The 19999-nt window shown below is 40.7% G+C and overlaps 1 protein-coding gene across 4 annotated transcripts in view; it reads right to left on the bottom strand.

The window, feature by feature from the left end:
* Positions 1–19999, bottom strand: part of dync1h1 (dynein cytoplasmic 1 heavy chain 1) — a 104176-nt gene that overhangs the window by 50016 nt on the left and 34161 nt on the right. For 2 of the 4 annotated variants that reach the window (XM_033026525.1, XM_033026524.1), the window contains exons 20-41: positions 19747–19956; positions 19157–19303; positions 18961–18978; positions 18573–18739; positions 18301–18474; positions 17712–17877; positions 17345–17533; positions 16956–17147; positions 15326–15608; positions 14226–14326; positions 13742–13901; positions 10661–10904; positions 10367–10550; positions 9474–9686; positions 9129–9367; positions 8481–8637; positions 8153–8380; positions 7515–7745; positions 7275–7415; positions 2095–2328; positions 1772–1978; positions 1564–1685 (exon numbers count right to left, since the gene is read on the bottom strand). In XM_033026525.1, the coding sequence (XP_032882416.1) occupies positions 1564–1685; positions 1772–1978; positions 2095–2328; positions 7275–7415; positions 7515–7745; positions 8153–8380; positions 8481–8637; positions 9129–9367; positions 9474–9686; positions 10367–10550; positions 10661–10904; positions 13742–13901; positions 14226–14326; positions 15326–15608; positions 16956–17147; positions 17345–17533; positions 17712–17877; positions 18301–18474; positions 18573–18739; positions 18961–18978; positions 19157–19303; positions 19747–19956 (4007 nt within the window). The remainder of the gene's footprint in view (positions 1–1563; positions 1686–1771; positions 1979–2094; positions 2329–7274; positions 7416–7514; positions 7746–8152; positions 8381–8480; positions 8638–9128; positions 9368–9473; positions 9687–10366; positions 10551–10660; positions 10905–13741; positions 13902–14225; positions 14327–15325; positions 15609–16955; positions 17148–17344; positions 17534–17711; positions 17878–18300; positions 18475–18572; positions 18740–18960; positions 18979–19156; positions 19304–19746; positions 19957–19999) is intronic. The other 2 variants (XM_033026526.1, XM_033026527.1) reach the window with 1 other exon arrangement.

Raw genomic sequence — 19999 nt, 5'->3', positions numbered from 1 at the left:
ATAAAATTTAGGAGTCGACCTGGTTTAATTACATTTTTTTCAAAATGGCAGCAGCACCATGCTAACCAAGAATATAACCAACACCATGCTAACCAAGACTGAATGGAAGTCCCATGGGTGGAAATCCTGGGTGGGATGGACGGGCCACATCCCTCCCATGTTTTGAGAGGTGGGGGACAATTCCCCCCCCCCCCCCCCATGTTTTGAAATCCGGATTTTGAAATGTGGTGAAAAAAAAACCTATGAAAATCTCCGCTTTCCACGGGACAGTGGGGGTGTCACTGTTAAGCGCTTGTTAAATGTCACTATTAACATCGTATTAACACGATGTGTCACCAATTGTGTTTTGACCTTCAAGTATTACTGAAGGTATTCACAGAGAATTTCTTAAAGCAGTCTGATGCGGGTACAATTACCATTTGAATTAATTGGATGTATTGGTGGATGGAAAAGATTTAAACGGGTATCGGATTTAAACGGGTAAGGTCATTAAGGGTTCCGGTCGAACGGGTTTCCTGGCTGGCTTGCAGGTAAGTCCCTCATTCACGGTCACTCGTGTTATTTAGTATTTTTTACCCATCTCTCTCTCTCTCTCTCTCCCCCTTCAAGGTTGGTTCTTCTGTTTGCCTTTATTTGCTTCAGTTTTATTTGTTTAAGTGTTATTTATCACATTGTAGCTTTTGAAAGATTCAAGCGGGTATCAGACGCTTTCTAAGGGCTGAATCAGCCCGTTCGCGGGGCCATTCATCGCTGCGTCGATGCTCCCGATGTTGAAGCCCCCGCCGGCCGATTTTTTAGCCGCGCCGGGCAATGAAAAGCCCCGCAAACGGGCCGATTCAAGCCATACGATTCGGGGGGGACGAAGCTGCTGCTGCTGGAGTTTGGAGTCGGTCTCCAACCAGGTCAGCTCCCGATGTTACCGTCCACAGGGCCCACGGCCGAAACCTCCCAAGCCTCGTGTTTGTGCGTGCGGCCACCAAGAAATTGTGTCCCTCCGATGTTCTAATCGTGATTTCCGCCCCTGCCCACAACATTGCTTCCGTACTTAAAAGGATAACAGAAGTATCCACATTTTCAATAACACATTGATGTTGGGATCTGCTGAACATTTATCAACCACTGGTGTGAAATGCCAGGTGAAAGATCCATCTTAGCCTCTTGTCGTCTTAGCAACCGTTAAGACAATTCAATGCAATCAAGAAACTGATGCAGCAACAAACAAGAGGTTTTAAAGATTGGAAGCCTATGGACAGTAGTGTGCTATGGGGACCAGTGATGGAACCTGATGGTTTGTATATAAATAATTTGCTGTGAACTTTAGAGGCATGATTGGTAAATTCACAGGTGATTCAAACATTGGTTTTGTTGAAATTGAGGGGGTATCTCCATTGCGAGAACAGAATTAGGTTAAAAAAACACATATCTAGCACAATTATGGAGCGATATATTTTAAAAATCTGGCTCTATATACATACACATACACACACATCTAATCAGTTAAAATCTTAACTGCCTGAATTAAGATTGCTAGAATGTAAAACTACAGGACTATTGAGATATTACCGGTGTGAAAGTGGTTTCCTTCCTGGATCGGTAGATGGGTTGCATGCTCCAACAAACTGGATTCTTTCCAACTTAACCCAGGCCTGGTCTGAAGTACGGTAGAAACCACCATGTTCTACCATCTGGAATAGAAACAAGCCATCATGACTACATTCAACAAGTGCTTCCACATTGAGCTCAACTATGTGGCATGGCTGCTCTCACAAACCTGTCGTATGAAGGATATGACCCTCTGGGTGCCATATTTGTCCATGTCTGGAAGGTTGATTTCATCGCAGAAGAGCACCAGCCATTTACCAAGCTGCACAGGTGCCAACACAACTCCATTCGGTGTCCGGCGGTACTCACAGTAGTGATCAAACGTCTTCAGAACCAACTCAGGTGTGGTTGCACTGGAGAAGTTCAGACCCACAACCTATCAACAAAACAACAATAGCCTCGCTTTACTTCAGTCACATCACAATGTGGGGGAAAAAATGAATGCTTAGTCAGTTGAAGGAACAGAGGAAATAAAAAATAAAAATTGCCTACCTCCATATCAGGCAGAGCTCTTAGTGCGCTGAATAGAGTCATGGTCTTGCCAGACCCTGGTGGTCCACATAGAACCAGTGGTTTATGCTCAGCCAGCCAGGTGTACAGAAGGGCTTCATGACGAACTGTATCCAAGGTTGGTACAACAACTTCTGGAGCAGCAACTTTATGCGTCTCAACTTCAATCTGTGGAACCTTTGATTGCCAAGGAACCCATTCTCCAGTAATGGAAACCTAAGCGTTAAAAAGAGATTTTGCAACCAACTTATTTTCATTCTTAATCTGGTTGAAATCATAGAAACATAGAAAATAGGTGCAGGAGGAGGCCATTCGGCCCTTTGAGCCAGCACCGCCATTCATTGTGATCATGGCTGATCGCCCCCTATCAATAACCCGTGCCTGCCTTATCCCCATATCCCTTGACTCCACCAGCCCCTAGAGCTCTATCTAACTCTCTCTTAAATCCATCCAGTGACTTGCCTCCACTGCCCTCTGTGGCAGGGAATTCCATAAATTCATCATGATTAAACAAATCTCTTTTTTGTAAGGGAACTATCATAAAGTGATACAGTGTGGAAACAGGCCCTTCAGCTCAACTTGACTACATTTCGGCCCAACCTGTGTATAGTGTGGCATAAAGTTGAAATGAGTGAAATTGAGTACCAAAACCCAGTTCTAAATAATGCTGGCTGTTGAAAACCGGTAAATAGTTTGAAATTGAAAATATTCAAATATTATTTGCCCTCAATTAATTTAAGCTAATAACTTCATTACCATGTACTGCATCTGAATGGAGATGAGGAGGAATTTCTTTAGCCAGCGGGTGGTGAATCTGTAGAATTCATTGCCACAATGGCTGTGGAGGCCAAGACATTAGGTATTTTTAAAGCAGAGATTGGAAGGTTCTTGATTTGTAAAGCTGTCAAAGGTTATGGGAAGAAGGTTGGAGAATAGGGTTGAGGGAAAAATAGAACAACTATGATTGAATGACACAAAAGTGGGAGGTATTGCAGATAATGAAGTTGGTTGTCAAAAATTGCAGCAGGATCTTGATCAGTTGGGCTGAGGAATGGTTGATGGAATTTAATACAGAGAAATGCTAGGTGTTACATTTTGGGAACACTTGAACATGGGCAGAACCTAGACAGTGAACAGTAGGGCTCTGGGGAGTGTTGTAGAGCAGGAATCTAGGAGTAAAGGTATATAGTTCGTTGAAAGTGGCATCACAGGCAGATAGGATGGTTAAAAAGGCTTTTGGCGCATTGCCTTCTGTCAGAGCATTGTGTATAGAAGTTGGGTTGCAGTTGTATAAGATGTTGGTGAGGTCGCATTTAAACCATTGTGTAGGAAGGAACTGCAGATGCTGGTTTAAACCGAAGATAGACACAAAAAGCTGGAGTAACTCAGTGGGACAGGCAGCATCTCTGGAGAGAAGGAATGGGTGACCATTGTGTCCAGATTTGGGCACGATGTTATAGGAAAGATGTTGTCAAGCTAGAAAGGGTGCAGAGACAATTTACGAGACTGTTGCCAGGTCTCAATAGACTGAGATATAGGGAGAGGTTGAGCAGGCTACTACTATATTCCATGGAGCGCAGGAGGATGAGGGGTGATCTTATAGAAGTGTATAAAATCATGAGAGGAATAGATCGAGTTGGGGAATTGAGAACCAGAGAACATAGGTTTAAGGTGAGGGGGGGAGGCAGAAAGATTTAATAGGAATCCGAGAGGTAACCTTTTCATGCAACGGGTAGTAGGTGTATGAAACAAAATGCCAGTGGAGGTAGTTGATGCAGGGATTATCCCAACATTTAAGAAACATTTAGGACAGGTTTAGAGGGATATGGGCTAAACACAGGCAGATGGGACTAGTGTGGATGGGACCAGTGTGGATGGGACGTGTTGGCCAGTTTGAGCCAGTTGGGTGAAAGAGCCTATTTCCACACTGTAATACTCTTTCACTATGAATGGTAGAGAAGACTCGATGGGTTGAATGGCCTAATTCTGCTCCTATGTCTTATGCAGATTTACCAAGCATACTTTCAAAAAACAGAATTGGTCTTTATTAAAACAATAAAACAAAATTTGCTTTAATTTATCAGGCATCATGAGGTGCAGTCATTTGGCTTTTGCAGAGCATGCCCGTGTTTGTCAGATTCCCCAGTTAGGTATCAAAAAAATATGATTCTGGTTCAGATTTGTATAAATAAATGCACTGGCTGCCAGCCTTACACTTCATTCTGAAATGTTGATATTGTGTAAAAAATAGTAGTCTACCAGTGTTGAGGGGTGAATGATGTTGATATGTACAATAGCAGTTACAAAAGTCACAACTTTCATTTTGATTTGAAAAGCAATTCATCTTGCTTTATTATCTGATGCTCATAAATCACTATGTTCTAGGAGCAGAATTAGGCCATTCGGCCCGTCAAGTCTACTCTGCCATTCAATCATTGCTGATCTATCTTACCCTCTCAACCACATTTTCCTGCCTTCACCCCATAACCCCCTACACCCTTATCAAGAATCTGTCAATCTCCTCCTTAAAAATATCTAAAAAAAATGTATTGCCACTTACTGCCTCCACAGCTGTAAGTGGTAATAACTTCCACACATTCACCACACTCTGACTGAAGAAATTCCTTCTCATCTCATAGATACATAGACAATAGATGCTAGAGCCAGCACTGCTATTCAATGTGATCCACAATCAGTCCCCCGTTCCTGCCTTATCCCTTGATTCCACCAGCCCTAACAGCTCTATCTAACTCTGTGTTGAATGCATCCGTTGAATCGGCATCCACTGCCTTCTGAGGCAGAGAATTCCACTAATTCACAACTCTCTGTGTGAAAAAGCTTTTCCTCATTTCATTTCTAAATGGCCTACCCCTTATTCTTAAACTGTGGCCCCTGGTTCTGGACTTCCCCAACATCGGGAACATGTTTCCTGCATCTAGCGTGTCCAACCCCTAAATAATTTTATATGTTTCTATAAGATCCCCTCTCATCCTAAATTCCAGTGAATACAAGCCCAGTCGCTGCATTCTTTCATCATATGACAGTCCCCCCATCCCGGGAATTAACCTCGTGAACCTACGGCAAATTCCCTCAATAGCAAGAATGTCCTTCCTCAAGTTAGGAGACAAAAACTGCACACAACACTCCAGGTGTGGTCTCACCAGGGCCCTGTACAACTGCAGGACCCCTTTGCTCCTAAACTCAACTTCTCTTGTTATGAAGGCAAACCTGCTTTCTTCACTGCCTGCTGTACCTGCATGCTTACTTTCAGTGACTGATGTACAAGGACACCCAGGTCTCGTTTACTTCTCCTTTTCCTAACCTGACACCATTCTGCCTTCCTGTTCTTGCCACCTGCCTTCCTGTACTTGCCACCAAAGTAGATAACCTCACATGTATCCACATTATACTGCATCTGCTGTCCATCTGCCTACTCAACCAACCTGTCCAAGTCACCCTGCATCCTCATAACAGTTCACACTGTCACCCAGCTTTGTGTCATCTGCAAATTTGCAAATGTTGCTTTTAATTCCTTCATCTAAATCATTAATGTATTGTAAATAGCTGCAGTCCCAGCACCGAGCCTTGCGGCACCCCACTAGTCACTGCCTGCCACTCTGAAAGGGACCTTAGAAATCTCCTTTCTAAAGGACGTAAAGGTACGTCCTTTTATTCTGAGACTATGGCCTTTGGTCCTGTGCTCTCCCACCAATGGAAACATCCTCTCCACATTCACTCTATCCAGGCCTTTCACTATTAGGTAAATTTCAATGAGGCCTCCCCTCAACCTTCTAACGAACGACAACGATTACAGGCCCAGTGCCTTCAAATGCTCATCATATGCTCCCATATAATCTTGCTGTTACTGCATCACTACAATGCAAATCTGTGCATCTATACTAATTCCGCACATAGTTGCAACATGTACACGATGCTTAATGTATGCATGTTAATAATACAGAATATGTACTGTCTAGATGCAGGGAAGAACATAGATTGGTTAATTTATCAGGCATCACATGAAGTTTTATCCAGGAAAGGACTCATTTTGGTAGATCTGATTTTAAAAGGTTTAATCTAGGATGGGATGGAGAATTAGTAAATTGGGAATGCATTTACATAACTTTGGACACAAGAGATATCATAACAGTGTGATGGATCCCAAGCTTCATTAATAGAAGTATGGAGCAACAAAACTGAAGATTTGTCAATCCTTTTTAAAACATATTAAGCCACAAGTGGACTGCTTTTGGGGCAAAAGATTTCTGGTAATGCATTCTGATCTGACCACAGGATAGATTTACTGGAGTGGCACCAGCAATGTGCAATCTATTTCAGAAGTCAGAGTTTAGGTGGACAAGTAAGGTTTTGGAAAACGCAGTCAAAGTTTTCAAATGTTTATTGATAAAGGATAGTTACCAGTGGTAGAAAAGTGGATAATACCAGAAAAATAAATTGGCACAGATTGCCATAGAAACAGAGGTGGCATGTTCTCATAATCAACGTATATAAATTAAGGCTTGAAACAATAATATTAGATTCCATTTGTAGGAAAGAACTACAGATGCTGGTTTAAATCGAAGGTGGACACAAAATGCTGGAGTAACTAAGCGGGACAGACAACATCTCTGGAGAGAAGGAATGCGTGACATTTCGGGTCGAGACCCTTCTTCAGGCAGTTTGATGAAGGGACTCGACCCGAAACGTCACCCATTCCTTCTCTCCAGAGATGTTGTCTGTCCCGCTTAGTTACTCCAGCATTTTGTCTCTACCTTCGTATTAGATTCTATACTATCTTCTCAAATGGAAATTGGATACCTTTGTGAAACAACATGTCGAAAGAAAAAAAGTAGCAGTTGAAGAGCTCTACAGAAAGAAAATGATAGGAAAGCAGTCTTCCTTAGTGCAGTGCCAGTAATTTATTTTAAGAGATTAACCAATTTTATAATTATTTATTATATTATTTCATTTAAGATAGGCCAGTAACCATTTCAATACACTCAATGTGGCATTTTATCTATTAATTCAAGCACTCAGAGCTAAATGTTAATTTGGTCACTTACTTGCGAGTATATTAAAGATCACCAAGTTTGGAGAATATAATGTAAAATGTTGCCAAGCCAGAGGAGAAATATGTGGACAGAGAATGTCACGTTTCCTACCTCAAAGTCAATGATGGGCATGTTTGGCGTGCTTGGCAGTGGAATGGTGGTAATTCGCCGGAGGTATTCACCAAGTTCTGCTCTCATCTTCAAACGTGCATCACCCGAGAGCGACCAAAGAATCGCGTAAATTAGGTATTTCTAGTCAAGGAAAAGCAATGGTTCATAAAGTTACACGAGGTGTACTAATAATCCACATCATGGACACAATGAAATCATTGTAAAAGTGCCATCACACACCTGGCTATAGAGTTCCAACTGCTCATTCGGCATTGGAAAATCTGGGTGGTTTGCGTTGTATAATGCAATATTTCGACAAGCTTGGTGCAGCATCGAGAAGAGAGAACCCAGACATCGTAACCGGGTAAAATCCATAATGTGCTCCATTTTAGCAGCTTGCTCGACGGCTTTTATAATCAGACCAGTGGAAGTGAAGAATGGCTGCAGAACTGTAGCGACATCTCTCTGTATCTGTTTAAAACAAGTCACAGTATTGTATGAGGATATTGCATAAGGTTCCAAAATATTGAAGCAATAAAGTTCTGGAAAATATATATTAGATAGAGGGTGATATATATTTACTGCTTTTTCTGCTAACAAGAAACACATTTAAAATGAATTAATAACCAAAGATCCTTATGAAGATACTCAAAATGAGGTTGTATATAAAAAAATAGTACAAAATATTTTGCCAGAGATGTACTTGTGGGAAATCTCTTAACGTCCTTGCTATTCAGTACACTACCACCTGTTTATTGTGTCTTCAAATGCAGTTATACAATCAATTATATTTTTGCATATCAATCAAATATTTTTGAAAACGGCCCAGCTTCAAATGAAGCTTTTTTTTTACACACAGAAATGTCACTACTTGGTACCTGGAGCATTGGGGAAGCTGTTTCTTGCTCTTCCTCGTCTTTGCTCTTGCGCCTTCGCTGGGCCTCATCCTCTCCCTCATCCAGCGGAATGCCGCGCAGTCGAGCCAAGAAGTTATTGAAGATCATATCTGTGCTGAGTACATCTTCACTAAACCACACCATTCCACATCGGGATACAGTGGCTAGTGTAGCATATTTCAAGTCTTGGACCTCAAACATAATCCGCACCTTTGGAAGGAAGACGTGTTTTAAAAAAACTGTATTTAAGATGCTGTGTAAATTTATGGCATGCGTAAATTCTGCGTTCATCTTTAATGAAGTTTCTTACATTTGGCGGAAGGCTGAGACGTTCTCCATTGGGCAGGGTGAGCAATTTGTTATCGTCCAAAACAGAGTTCAGGTTTTCCACCCATTCGGGATCAACATCGCCATCAAAGATAATCCACTGACGTTTCTGCAGCTCTCCTCGCACATTGTCTATGATCCTAAAAATATTTAACTACTTTTAAAATCAATTATCACACATTAAAAATTATGGGTTTCAAAGATGGCTGAGCAAGGACATGGAGTAGTAGCCAAGCCATGCAGACTATTAGGATCGAGAAACTCAGCGGATGCAGCAGCATCTATGGAGCGAAGGAAATAGGCAACGTTTCGGCCCGAAACTTTGCCTATTTCCTTCGCTCCATAGATGCTGCTGCACCCGCTGAGTTTCTCCAGCATTTTTGTCTACCTTCGATTTCCCAGCATCTGCAGTTCCTTCTTAAACATATTATGATCGAGATCTGTTCCCAACCCAAGTTGATGGAATGCAGTTCAACCAAAAGGACCACAAGTACAAGAACATTTTGTGATTAATAGTGAACTTCACCTATGCCTATTGGGCAAGGTACAAGGGAAAACCAGCAACTTAAACTGGAGAGCTAAGGATGAGCAAAACGAACATTTACAATATATTTCTAGATGGCCGACTTACTTTCTAAGAACATGTGTGAACAGTCCATCCGTCCATTCCCTGGTGTTCGGGTCTAATGTTCCATATAGATGGTCCTTGCTGGTTGCTTTTGGATCAATGATGTGGGCAACCCCTTCTATTCCCTCAAGCCTCTCAAGGGCTTTCAGTAAAACACGCCAAGCCATACTTTTCCCACTGCCTGATGGCCCAACCATCATCAGACCATGGTTTATCTGTGAGATCTGATATAGCTGCAGAACCTAAAAGGCACAGAATGTATATCAAACTAAAATGATCTCTTTAAAACAAAACAAAAGTTAAATGTTAATAAAAGCATTCCTATTGGAGAAGGGAAATCAAACGTACCTTTTCAACCCACATTCCACCAACATCTTCACCGTCACCATAGGTAAGGTACATTTCCTGACAAACCTTCTTCAATTCATCACGTAGTGCAGTCATTTCTCCACGGTGGTATGCAATGCCAGGGAACACATCAGACAAAAGACTGAAAAGTAATGGGATGTCTTCTGCAACCAGTTTGGGAACCATGGTCTCACAAACACTCTGGATCAGAATCTATTGGGGAATTAAAATATTTATTACATTACATCTCAACACAAGTGGTTTCATATGTCAATGACATTTAAAAGTGCTCAATAAAGTAGAAGTTAGGTTATGACAGGCGAATACAAATTTCCTTCTTGTCAGCAGCACTTAAACCCCATGTTCGCCAGCCTCTAGAAAGAGGAGACAACTGAAGCACGAAAATGATCAATGCTGCATCCCTCTCATTCAAACACTAGTCCGTGCACGTTACCTAAAACCTAATGTGGGAAAATATCAATATTCCTTAAATAAACCCTGACTTTTCATTCAACAGCACCGTAGCAATTCACGGTGGCAGCTCATCAATATTCTCATGGGTACTTGGTGATGGGTAAAAGACACAATATCCTAATGTTTTCAGAATCAATTTAAAAACTCTGTAGTGCCATTAAGTACAGATAATAACATTGCAAGAAGTATTGACTTCAATTTAGCTCCAGATTAACTAAACGAAGCAGGCAGCTTCGATAGCGTGGGCACTTGGTTTACGGCAATTTCTGAATGGCTGAGTTACGTACTCTGGTTTAACCACAGATGTCAGCCATTTCAAGTTATGAACAATTCTCAGGAAGGAACCCTGTCATAACCCAAGGGATTAAGCTTTAATTTCTTTGTAGCTTGAAGTATGAGTAACATGGAGGGCAACTAACCTCTTGTTCAGGCAAATTCTCTGCAATTTCTGCTTCATCAACAACTTCACCACGTTCTCCCTTCTCTTTCTTGATCCTTTGAATCCTCTCACGCTTCACATTACCTGCACTCACTAACACACTCTTCAGGGCACGGAGGCCAAAATCGTAGTGGCTCTGGGATGACAATTGCTCATCACAAAGCCTGGGGGGGAAAAAATTAGACGTATAAATACAAAACTCATAATCATAATCAAACTAAAAGACAGATGTATAGATGTGAGCCCCAGCGAAGCTCAACTTAAAGATGCTCACTTGAAGAATGGAACGATCTTGTTAGCAAGGGTTTCAGCAGTACGGAATCCTTGTGAATACAACATAACTTGTGCGATGAGTTGGCGATCGGGTTTGGTCATCGCTAAACTGCGGAAAAGCTTTTTCAAGTTATCTGGTAGGTTGGAGCGACCAGCATAACCTGGATTCATTGTAATGAATATAGCCATATCTGCCCTGACTTTCACTTGCTTGTTCAGAAGCTCACAGGTGATGGTTGGAGAACCTGAAAGATAATCAAATTCACAGGTGATGGCAAACTTAATGCTTTACAGAAGAATACGTTGCCCAATCAGCATCTTGTGTGTTCAACCATTTCTTCTATCAAAAGTCTCCTCTTTAAAGGCTACCCATAGCTTGTCAATCAGTAGTTCCAAGAATAAATGCTTGTCCAGGCATTAAGCTTCTCAAATCTGTCCCAGCATTTAGAAGTGCGATTTGGCAGTCTTATTGTCATACAGTATGAAAACAGGCCCTTCGGCTCAACTTGCCCATGCTGACCAACATGCCCCATCTATACCAGTACCACCTGCCCAAGCTTGGCCCATAGCCCTCTAAACTTGCCCTATCAATATACCTATTCATTTGTCTATTAAATGTTGTGATATTACCTGCCTCAACTACCTCCTACACTTGTTTCAGATCCCCACCACCCTTTCTCTAAAAAGTTACCCCTCAGGTTCCCATTAAATCTTTCCACCCTCACCTTAAACCTATGTCCTCTGGTTCCCAATTCCCCAACTCTGGGCAAAACGACTGTGCATAGAATAGACCCTATCTATTCCTCTCATAATTTTGATCTGGGAAATGAGTGTTTAACTAGTTTAGTGAGTTTGAAGATACATGCGGCAAAGTGGACAATTGGGAACCAATGGATACAGAGTATTCAGATTTTCAGAAGTCACATTCAGGTTACTGCACACGAGCTTGTTCTATTGACAAGATATTAGCATGGATAGGGGAATGGTTAACTAGCTGAATGAGAACAAGGCTCTCCAGGTTCGCAAACTGTACCCATTGGTACCACGGGATTGGTGCTGTTGCCACAGATAGTTTCAATCGATATTAACGATCTACACAGAGGTATGAGTTCACAAAATTATGTGGGAGCAGGAGTTGAAAAGAATGAGAATGCAAAAAGGTTAGAAGGTATAGAAACATACACCTCCTGATTCAGGGACATTTTCTTCCCAGCTGTTATCAGGCTATTGAATCATCCTACCATATCCAGAGAGCAGTCCTTAACTCGTATCTACCTCATTGGTGACCCTCGGACTATCCTTGATCGGACTTTGTTGGCTTTACCTTGCGCTAAACGTTATTCCCATATCATGTATCTATACACTGTAAATGGCTTGATTGTAATCATGCACTGTCTTTCCGCTGACTGGATAGCGCGCAAAAAAAAACGTTTCACTGTAACTCGGTATACGTGACAATAAACTAAACTGAAAAGGATATAAATGGATTAAATATAGAGAATAATGAACAGAAATGTGAGGCTAACCACTTTGGGAAGAGGAATAGAAAAATATTTAAATTGAGCAAGATTATTGAATGTCTGTATTCAGAGATCTCAGTATCTTCCAAAAACAAAATAAGCCAAGGTAAATGGTATGTTGCCTCTATTACAAGGCTTAGAGCACAAAATTCAGAAGGTTTTGCTAAAATTCCACTTTGGTGAGATCACATCCGATTACTTCATGGTGTTTTTGGGTCCCCTCTTTTTGGGAAAAGGTTTGGAGAAAGTTGCCAACAGTAATTTTAAGTATGAAAGGATGATCTTACGAGGAAGTAGACTGATGCTGGATTAATTAGAATGAGAAGGATTTAAATTGTTCCCTTTAACATAGAGGGGTTTTAAAATGCAGATACTGAGATAATGCTGCCATTGGTGGGACAAAACAGAGATACATGAGCACGATCACTGGATTTTTAGTTGAAATGGGGAGGAATTTCTTCTCTGAAATCATTCATAATCATTGGAATTTTCTATCCCACAGAGTAAAGGAACGTCACCCATTCCTTCTATCCAGAGATGCTGCCTGTCCCGCTGAGTCACCCCGGCATTTTGTGTCTATCTTCGAGCCATTATGGAAATCCATGGTCAAGTTAGATTTAGATTTTCAGAGAATCCCAGGTCATGGGGATCAGGCAAGATATGAAACTAGAGCTGATCATAGTGTAGAAAGAACTGCGATTGCCGGTTTATACCAAGGATAGATACCCTGCAGGAGTAACTCAGCGGGTCAGGCAGTATCTCTAGAGGAAAAGGGTCCTGACACGAAACGTCATCTATCCTTTTCAGTCTGAGGAAAGGTCCCTACCCAATAGATCATCTATGCTTTTCCTCCAGAGATGCTGCCTGACCCTGAGTTACTCCAGAATTTTATGTCTATCTCAGATCAGATCATTATTGAATATGGGAACAAGCTCAACAGGCAATATGCTTGCTCCAGGTTCTTATGTTCAATGAAATCACAACTAATCCAGTGTCTCAAGTTCATTTACCTGCCCAATCCCAAATCATTTTAATTACTTAATTATTTTGATAGTCAAGTGAATGTACACATAACTAATGGAATCACTTGGGTCCTCATTGCCACTTACCATGTCAATTGTGTTTCAGCCTGTAGACATCCCTGTTCTCTGGTAGACAAAAGTGCTGGAGAAACTCAGCGGGTGCAGCAGCATCTATGGAGCGAAGGAAATAGGCAACGTTTCGGCCCGAAACGTTGCCTATTTCCTTCGCTCCATAAATGCTGCTGCACCCGCTGAGTTTCTACAGCACTTTTGTCTACCTTGGACTTTCCAGCATCTGCAGTTCCTTCTTAAACCCTGTTCTCTGGTACCGTAACATTATAGTCAATAATGCCATTCTCCCTTCTCTCTTTTTAATATTTCCTGAGCACCTCATACTGAGGAATAGTTACAATGAAATGTACTTTTTGTTTGAGCTAAAGAAATATTATTACATAATTTACAAGCAGTTGCACTGTAAAACGCAATGTTTAAAAACAGATTGATCTGAATAACGGCAAGTTGAATGGTGAATATACGTACCTCGCTCGCGGTTGGGATTAGAATGCTCTCGCAGAGCTTCCTGGATACACTGGATTTGCTGTGATACAGCAGAGAGCATACGTTCTTCCAGGCGATTGAATTCATCAAAACAGCCCCAGGCTCCCACCTGGCAGAGACCCACAAATATACGACCCATGGCCTAATAATGAAAATAATTAATTAGTTAAAAACATGTATCTAGAGTGCGTGACAATACAAGCTTTAAGGTTTTTGTACTTTTCTCAGTAAGTTTAATAAAATTGGAGGGCTTATCATAGTTAAAAGTTTCCTCCCTTTGAGATCTCCATTTAACTTTTAAATGACAATGGTGAAAACAAATACAATTTTGATTAACACATCAAAACCACAACTTCAGTTGCATGCAAAATGTTCCACTGCACAGCAAACAGCTTCGATCAAGCAAGTTCATTACGATACAAACTTGAAAGATTGACAAAGAAATATCTTATGTTGTTTATTGTACCTGGAAATCGAAGGTCTCATCACAGTTGAAGACCAAAACAAAGCGTCCAAGCTGGTGTCCAAGTGCTTTGACAGATTCAGTCTTCCCAGTTCCAGCGGGCCCTAGTGTAAATCAATGAATGGCACACAAAATAATGAAACCAATTACAAAAAACACCAAGGTCACATTTACTACAAAGTGAAATACTTCATTACCAAGTGGTATTCCTAAACTTTCTAATCCACTCCCAATTGCATGATTTTGAAGCAGACATTTTCTTATGGGTATCTCAAAATGTTGTGTTATAAGAATTCAGTGGCAATATTCAGTTTGTTGCCAAGACTTAAATGTTTTTGTTTAGCAAATATTTTTTTTCCTTTTGCAATGAGATCAGCTTTCTGGTACCTAACAGAAATGGCGTTAATTAAATCCATTAGTTTAATTAAGTGGCCAACTTGGTTCTGGCCTCAATCAACTTTGAAGACGCCACCAGTTGATGAACATAATTAACCCAATTTTCTAAAAAGTCAACAAAATCTCCATCACATCTCACCCTCCACGACCAAGAGATGGCAGTGTGACTGAAGCAGGAATAAAACTTATCTGTGCAGAAGGTTAAAATAGCATTTCAGAGGCATGGAGCACACACACACACACACAGAGGTGTGGAAGCTTCCACTACACTGCAGTATGGAGAGCCTGCTACATCAGGGGTCCAATGTTATATCGAGACAGTATTTTGTTAGGTGGACAAAAACATCTTAAGGTACAGTTTCAGCAGCAGAGTGGTTATGCCTTGGCCACTATTAGTCTCTCAGCCAAAAACCATTGAAAAAAAAATATTGTTGTCATCCCATTTGTTTGTGGGAGCATGCAATGTGTAAATTGCAGCAGTGGTTACACTTCATGTCCATCACTGACTGCAAAGAGATTCAATGAAAGGCTCTTGCAATAGTAAACCTTTCCACTTCCATCAAGAGTCAATTTAGGAATCTTTGTTCCCTTTTATGATGATCTCCAATCATCACTAACACAAGGGGAAACTAATTTAATGTTCTTTGTGTAGCCACAAAGTATGGCATAAGGTTTATGGACGATTGAAACCATATTCTAACACGTACCGAACGGAGATCCGCCAAGTCTAGCTTCCAAGGCTTGCGTCATGGTCAAGTAGCAACGGTCCGTGAGAGGTGTCTGCACAAGTTTATCTTGGACACCGAGGTACTCAAAACCATAGTTGAACTTGGCATTTGCCATCTGTATAGATAACTGTTGGAGCACATCTGTTTGTTTGGGATCGAAGTAAAATCTCATTTGGCTGAGCCAATCAAAAGATTTTGGTTGGTCTACTTTGTTTTTCATCAGCATTCTGGTCACATCTCTCTGATGTACCAATTCAGTGATCTATAATGAAAAAATAAATCAGCTGGTTAATGGTATATTGAAGAAGTATATATTTGTTCAAGTAGACACAAAAAACTGGAGTAACTCAGCAGATCAGTGAAAATGAATAGGTGACATTTCCTCTGGTGAAAAGGAATAGGTGACGTTTCAAGTTGAGCCTTCGTCAGACTGAGAGTCAGGGGAGAGGGAGATTAGAGATATGGAACGGTAAGGTGTGAAAACGACAGATCGAAGCAGATGTTGAATGGTTCAATGTTAGCTGAGGAGAAGGTGACAAGGAGGCGCACAATCAGTAAATCAATCAGAAGGACAATGAAACTAGTCGGAGAAATTGGGTGAGGGAGGGACGGAGAGAGAGGGAAAGCAAGGGTTAGCTGAAGTTAGAGAAATTAAAATTCATACCGCTGGGTTGTAAGCTGCCCAAGCGAAATATGAGGTGCTGTTGTGCCTTACTCTGACTGTGGAAGAGGCTCAGGACAGTAAGCCTAGTATGGGAATTGGAGTTAAAGTGTTTAGCGATAGGGTAGACCTAAGTGGACTGAGCGGAGGAGTTCAGAGAAACGATTGCCATGCCTGCGCTTGGTCCATTTATATCTGTACAATTGTGGTTACTATGGAGAGATTGGTGCTAATTTTCTTTTGCATGTTAACACCAAAAATAACACGAGTGGATTCTACGTATATGTTCTTCAATTTTCTGACGGGATACCTGCGTGAACTATTAGGTAAACATTATATCTCAGAGAGTGGTGGCTGTGTGGAATGAGCTTCCAGTGAAGGTGGTGGAGGCAGGTTCGTTTTTATCATTTAAAAATAAATTGGATAGTTATATGGATGGGAAAGGAATGGAGGGTTATGGTCTGAGCGCAGGTATATGGGACTAGGGGAGATTATGTGTTCGGCACGGACTAGAAGGGTCGAGATGGCCTGTTTCCGTGCTGTAATTGTTATATGGTTATATGGTTATATGTTAACATTAACGGTTTGAAAAGACTTATGAATCACAATACACATTGGGAGAAATATTAGCAGCGTTATGAAGAATATATTTTTAGATTGTTACAAGAATGTTCTTACTGCCACTCAGTCTTAAGGGCCTGTCCCACTTTCACAACCTAATTCACGACCTCTGCCAAATTTGCCCTTGACTCATACTCGCAGCATGGCCGTCACGAGATCGTAGGTAGGTCGTAGTAGGCCGTGATGCTAGTCGTAGGTACTCGTGGCATCAAGTAGGTCGGGGCGTTTTTCTAGCATGATGAAAAATGTCCACGAGTAAAAAAGGGTGTGAATTATGTTGTGAAAGTGGGACAGGCCCTTTACTCTAGGATCTGGCTGTTTACTAACCAAGTGCTCAAGTTTCCTTCTGCGAAGTGGTGGCTGTTCCATCAAAACAGAATCTGCTAATACAGTCAAAGTATCTTCCACATTCACTAGTGCCGGGGCAAGAGGAGACTGGCCATCACTGGCACCATTATTCAGAGCACTTTCCACATTTTCAGACCATGATATCTGAGCCGAAAGGACAACAAGCTGGGCCTACAAAAAAGAAATAAAATTAATGAAAATCTAGACAAAATTCTATTGACAGACATATCACAAGTACGTATTTTTAACAAGCATTTATCATTTTTTTGCATGTGTATTTTCTTCATAAAATATACAATCAGGAAACAAAATCTAAATCATACGTGATGTTTTTCTACATCAGTCATTCTTTACTCCACCTTACATACCTGGTATTTATCAATCCAAGAAATGTAGTCTGCAGAATCAATTGAAGTGCCCTGACCAAAAATTCCAACTTCAGTGACCGATTCAGCCAGCAATTTGGCCAGAGTCACCCTCATTTCTTTCTCCACCAAAGTTAACCACTCATTTATTTTAGGATGCTCAATGATCGAAACAGCCGTTTTGAAAAGTACCTGCCAGAAAGAACAAATGCTTCAGGTTTGTGTTGAAGATCAATTAGAAGCTCATTGATAGCTGTATAGTTGAAGCAGTGTTTCACTTCATCCATATTCGGGATTTCTTTGCAATGTTTAATAATCAATTCAGAATATTAATGAACTTTGATATAGAACCATAATAAATAAAATATACCTCTTCTCCTTCGCGCGATGCAATTCCCAAGACAATTGTAGCATCTTCGTTGAGAATGATACTAGAAACACCAGCAAACATTTTTTTGAAATGTTTCTGCAACTTCGCTACATTCTTACTATTACCAATAATCTCCAACAAATCTTCATCGCCAACAAAGTAGAACCTGAAAAACAAGCAAAACCTTTAGTAAGCACAGAACACTATATTAAGAATCTCTGCACCCCCACGTTCCTGACTGCTCAAATACCCCTCAATTCTCACAGCCCACAAATGTCTATCGATTTTCCACTGTGAATATACTCAACTACTTCCCCAGGGATCTCCACTGCACTATCTCTTGACAATGGGCTCTTCTCGTCCCAGGACTGCATGGGGAAATTTTTTCCTGCATCTAGCCTGTCCAATCCTTTAAGAATTTTATGTTTCTATAAGATCTCCTCTCATCCTTCTAAATTCCAGTGAACACAAGCATTCATTCAATTTCCAAGACCAGCCTTCACCATATTTTGAAAAGGAGTGTTTCTCTTGCTAATTTTTCTACCTTTCCCCTACATAGCATCCAAAAGCATTATTAAAGATGACTTACCGAGGAAAGGATGATCGTTCTCTCTCCAAATATTCTCCCAAAGCCTTCTGTATTTTGCCCAACAAATCAGCTAAACGTTCCAAAGACCGCTGTACTCCTTGGATATTCAAAACATCCATGACCAGGGGAGACTTAGTCACTTTCTTCATGAGCGCCAGGAATTCTGTGCTGATGCTGTTTGATGGGAAAGTCAGGACATGCACATCAGTTAAAAAAATTACAAAGCATTTAATATAAACTTTAATTAAAAAAATGTAAATGTATTCACATACCTCTGGAATCTCTGAGTTTCTACGGGCAACAAGTGCTTAATGTCAGCACTTCCTGTGAAAATGCCTTCGAGATAGACCCAGCGCCTCTGCACGTCAATCCAGACATCAAAAAGTGCCATTATACGATTCAGTTTATCTTCCCAGCTCAAGGCATCTTCTTCAAAGACCTAAGAAAAGTTAACATTGCCACAAGAAGAATACCAATTAGCCATTTAAACAGTAAATGGAGAATATAGTCGGTAAATCAGTTGAACAAGATACTTGGCAAAATCATCATTGCTAGGCTCTAAAAATTTTGAATATAGCCTAAATATTTTAATGTATCCGTTAAGGCATAAACTAAAATCTCACTGCATCAAAAAAAGGACTACAAATACATACAAGATACCTTGTAGTTTGGTAATGCCTAATGCAAGGTGAGCGAAAGCATGAAGGGATAAAAATTAAAATGCAAAATTATAAAAATACAAAGAAAAACAAAGTTGGAAACTGTTAATTGTAAAACACAGGAGGATTACAGACAAATTAAAGGATTTCATCTAAACAGGGTAAAGCATAATGAAAAAACTTGCACAAGCACTTGCCTTGTAGTACGGTGAGAGCTTCATGGCAGATACACTGTTGATGTGTTCTTTAACTCTGTTGAATAGGTCATCCCAGCCACGGATCAGCCTACACTTGTTTTGATAGTTCACCAAGTCCAGTTCATAAGTGTTCCACAATTCTCTGATCTGAAAATATTTTAAACGATTGAGATCATAGATGGCAATATCTGGAAAGTTGAACGCCATTAAGCATCTAGAATAATCATACAATTTAGCTAAAATTTGAGATCAGGACAAGTTTTTGGGAATGTTTTCCAGTTAGATATCAGGGCAACACTTTGGTTAAATGTGTTACGTTAGCCAGAAGCTGCAGGAAGTTGAAATACTTGCAAAGTTATAATTCTACTCCAACTTCTACTCCATTCTGGACTTTGCTGCCTTCCCCCACATTGTGGGGGGGGGGGGGGGGGGGTGTTTTTATGTTTATTGTTCAATTCTTTAATGTTGCATCTTATCTTTATTAGTGTGCTGCAATGGCAAGTCAAATTTCACTACACCAATTGGTGTATGTGATAATAAATGTCCTTTGTATCCTTTGTACTTAAAAGCCAAATTGCAAAGTTACGAACCTGTTTCAAAAACTCCTCCAAAGCCATCTCTCCCTGAGCCACGAGCAGGACATCTTTAACAATGGCTTCGTTTTTTTGCAAGTCCACATCCCATATCTGACCAAGGGTTAATTCAGACACGACCCAATTGACATGGAGTCGTTTCATCAGTTGCTTCCAATGACGGTCCTTTAAGGCCTCAGACTTTAGCTCAATCACCAACATGTTAATCTACAAGACAAACTTACAATTATTATTATTTCATTTGGTGCTA

The sequence above is a fragment of the Amblyraja radiata genome, chromosome 9 (genome assembly GCF_010909765.2).
Source record: "Amblyraja radiata isolate CabotCenter1 chromosome 9, sAmbRad1.1.pri, whole genome shotgun sequence".
Taxonomy (NCBI): Eukaryota; Metazoa; Chordata; class Chondrichthyes; order Rajiformes; family Rajidae; genus Amblyraja; species Amblyraja radiata.
Note: the sequence above shows the minus strand (reverse complement) of the source record. Positions and strands in the feature narration are given on the sequence as shown.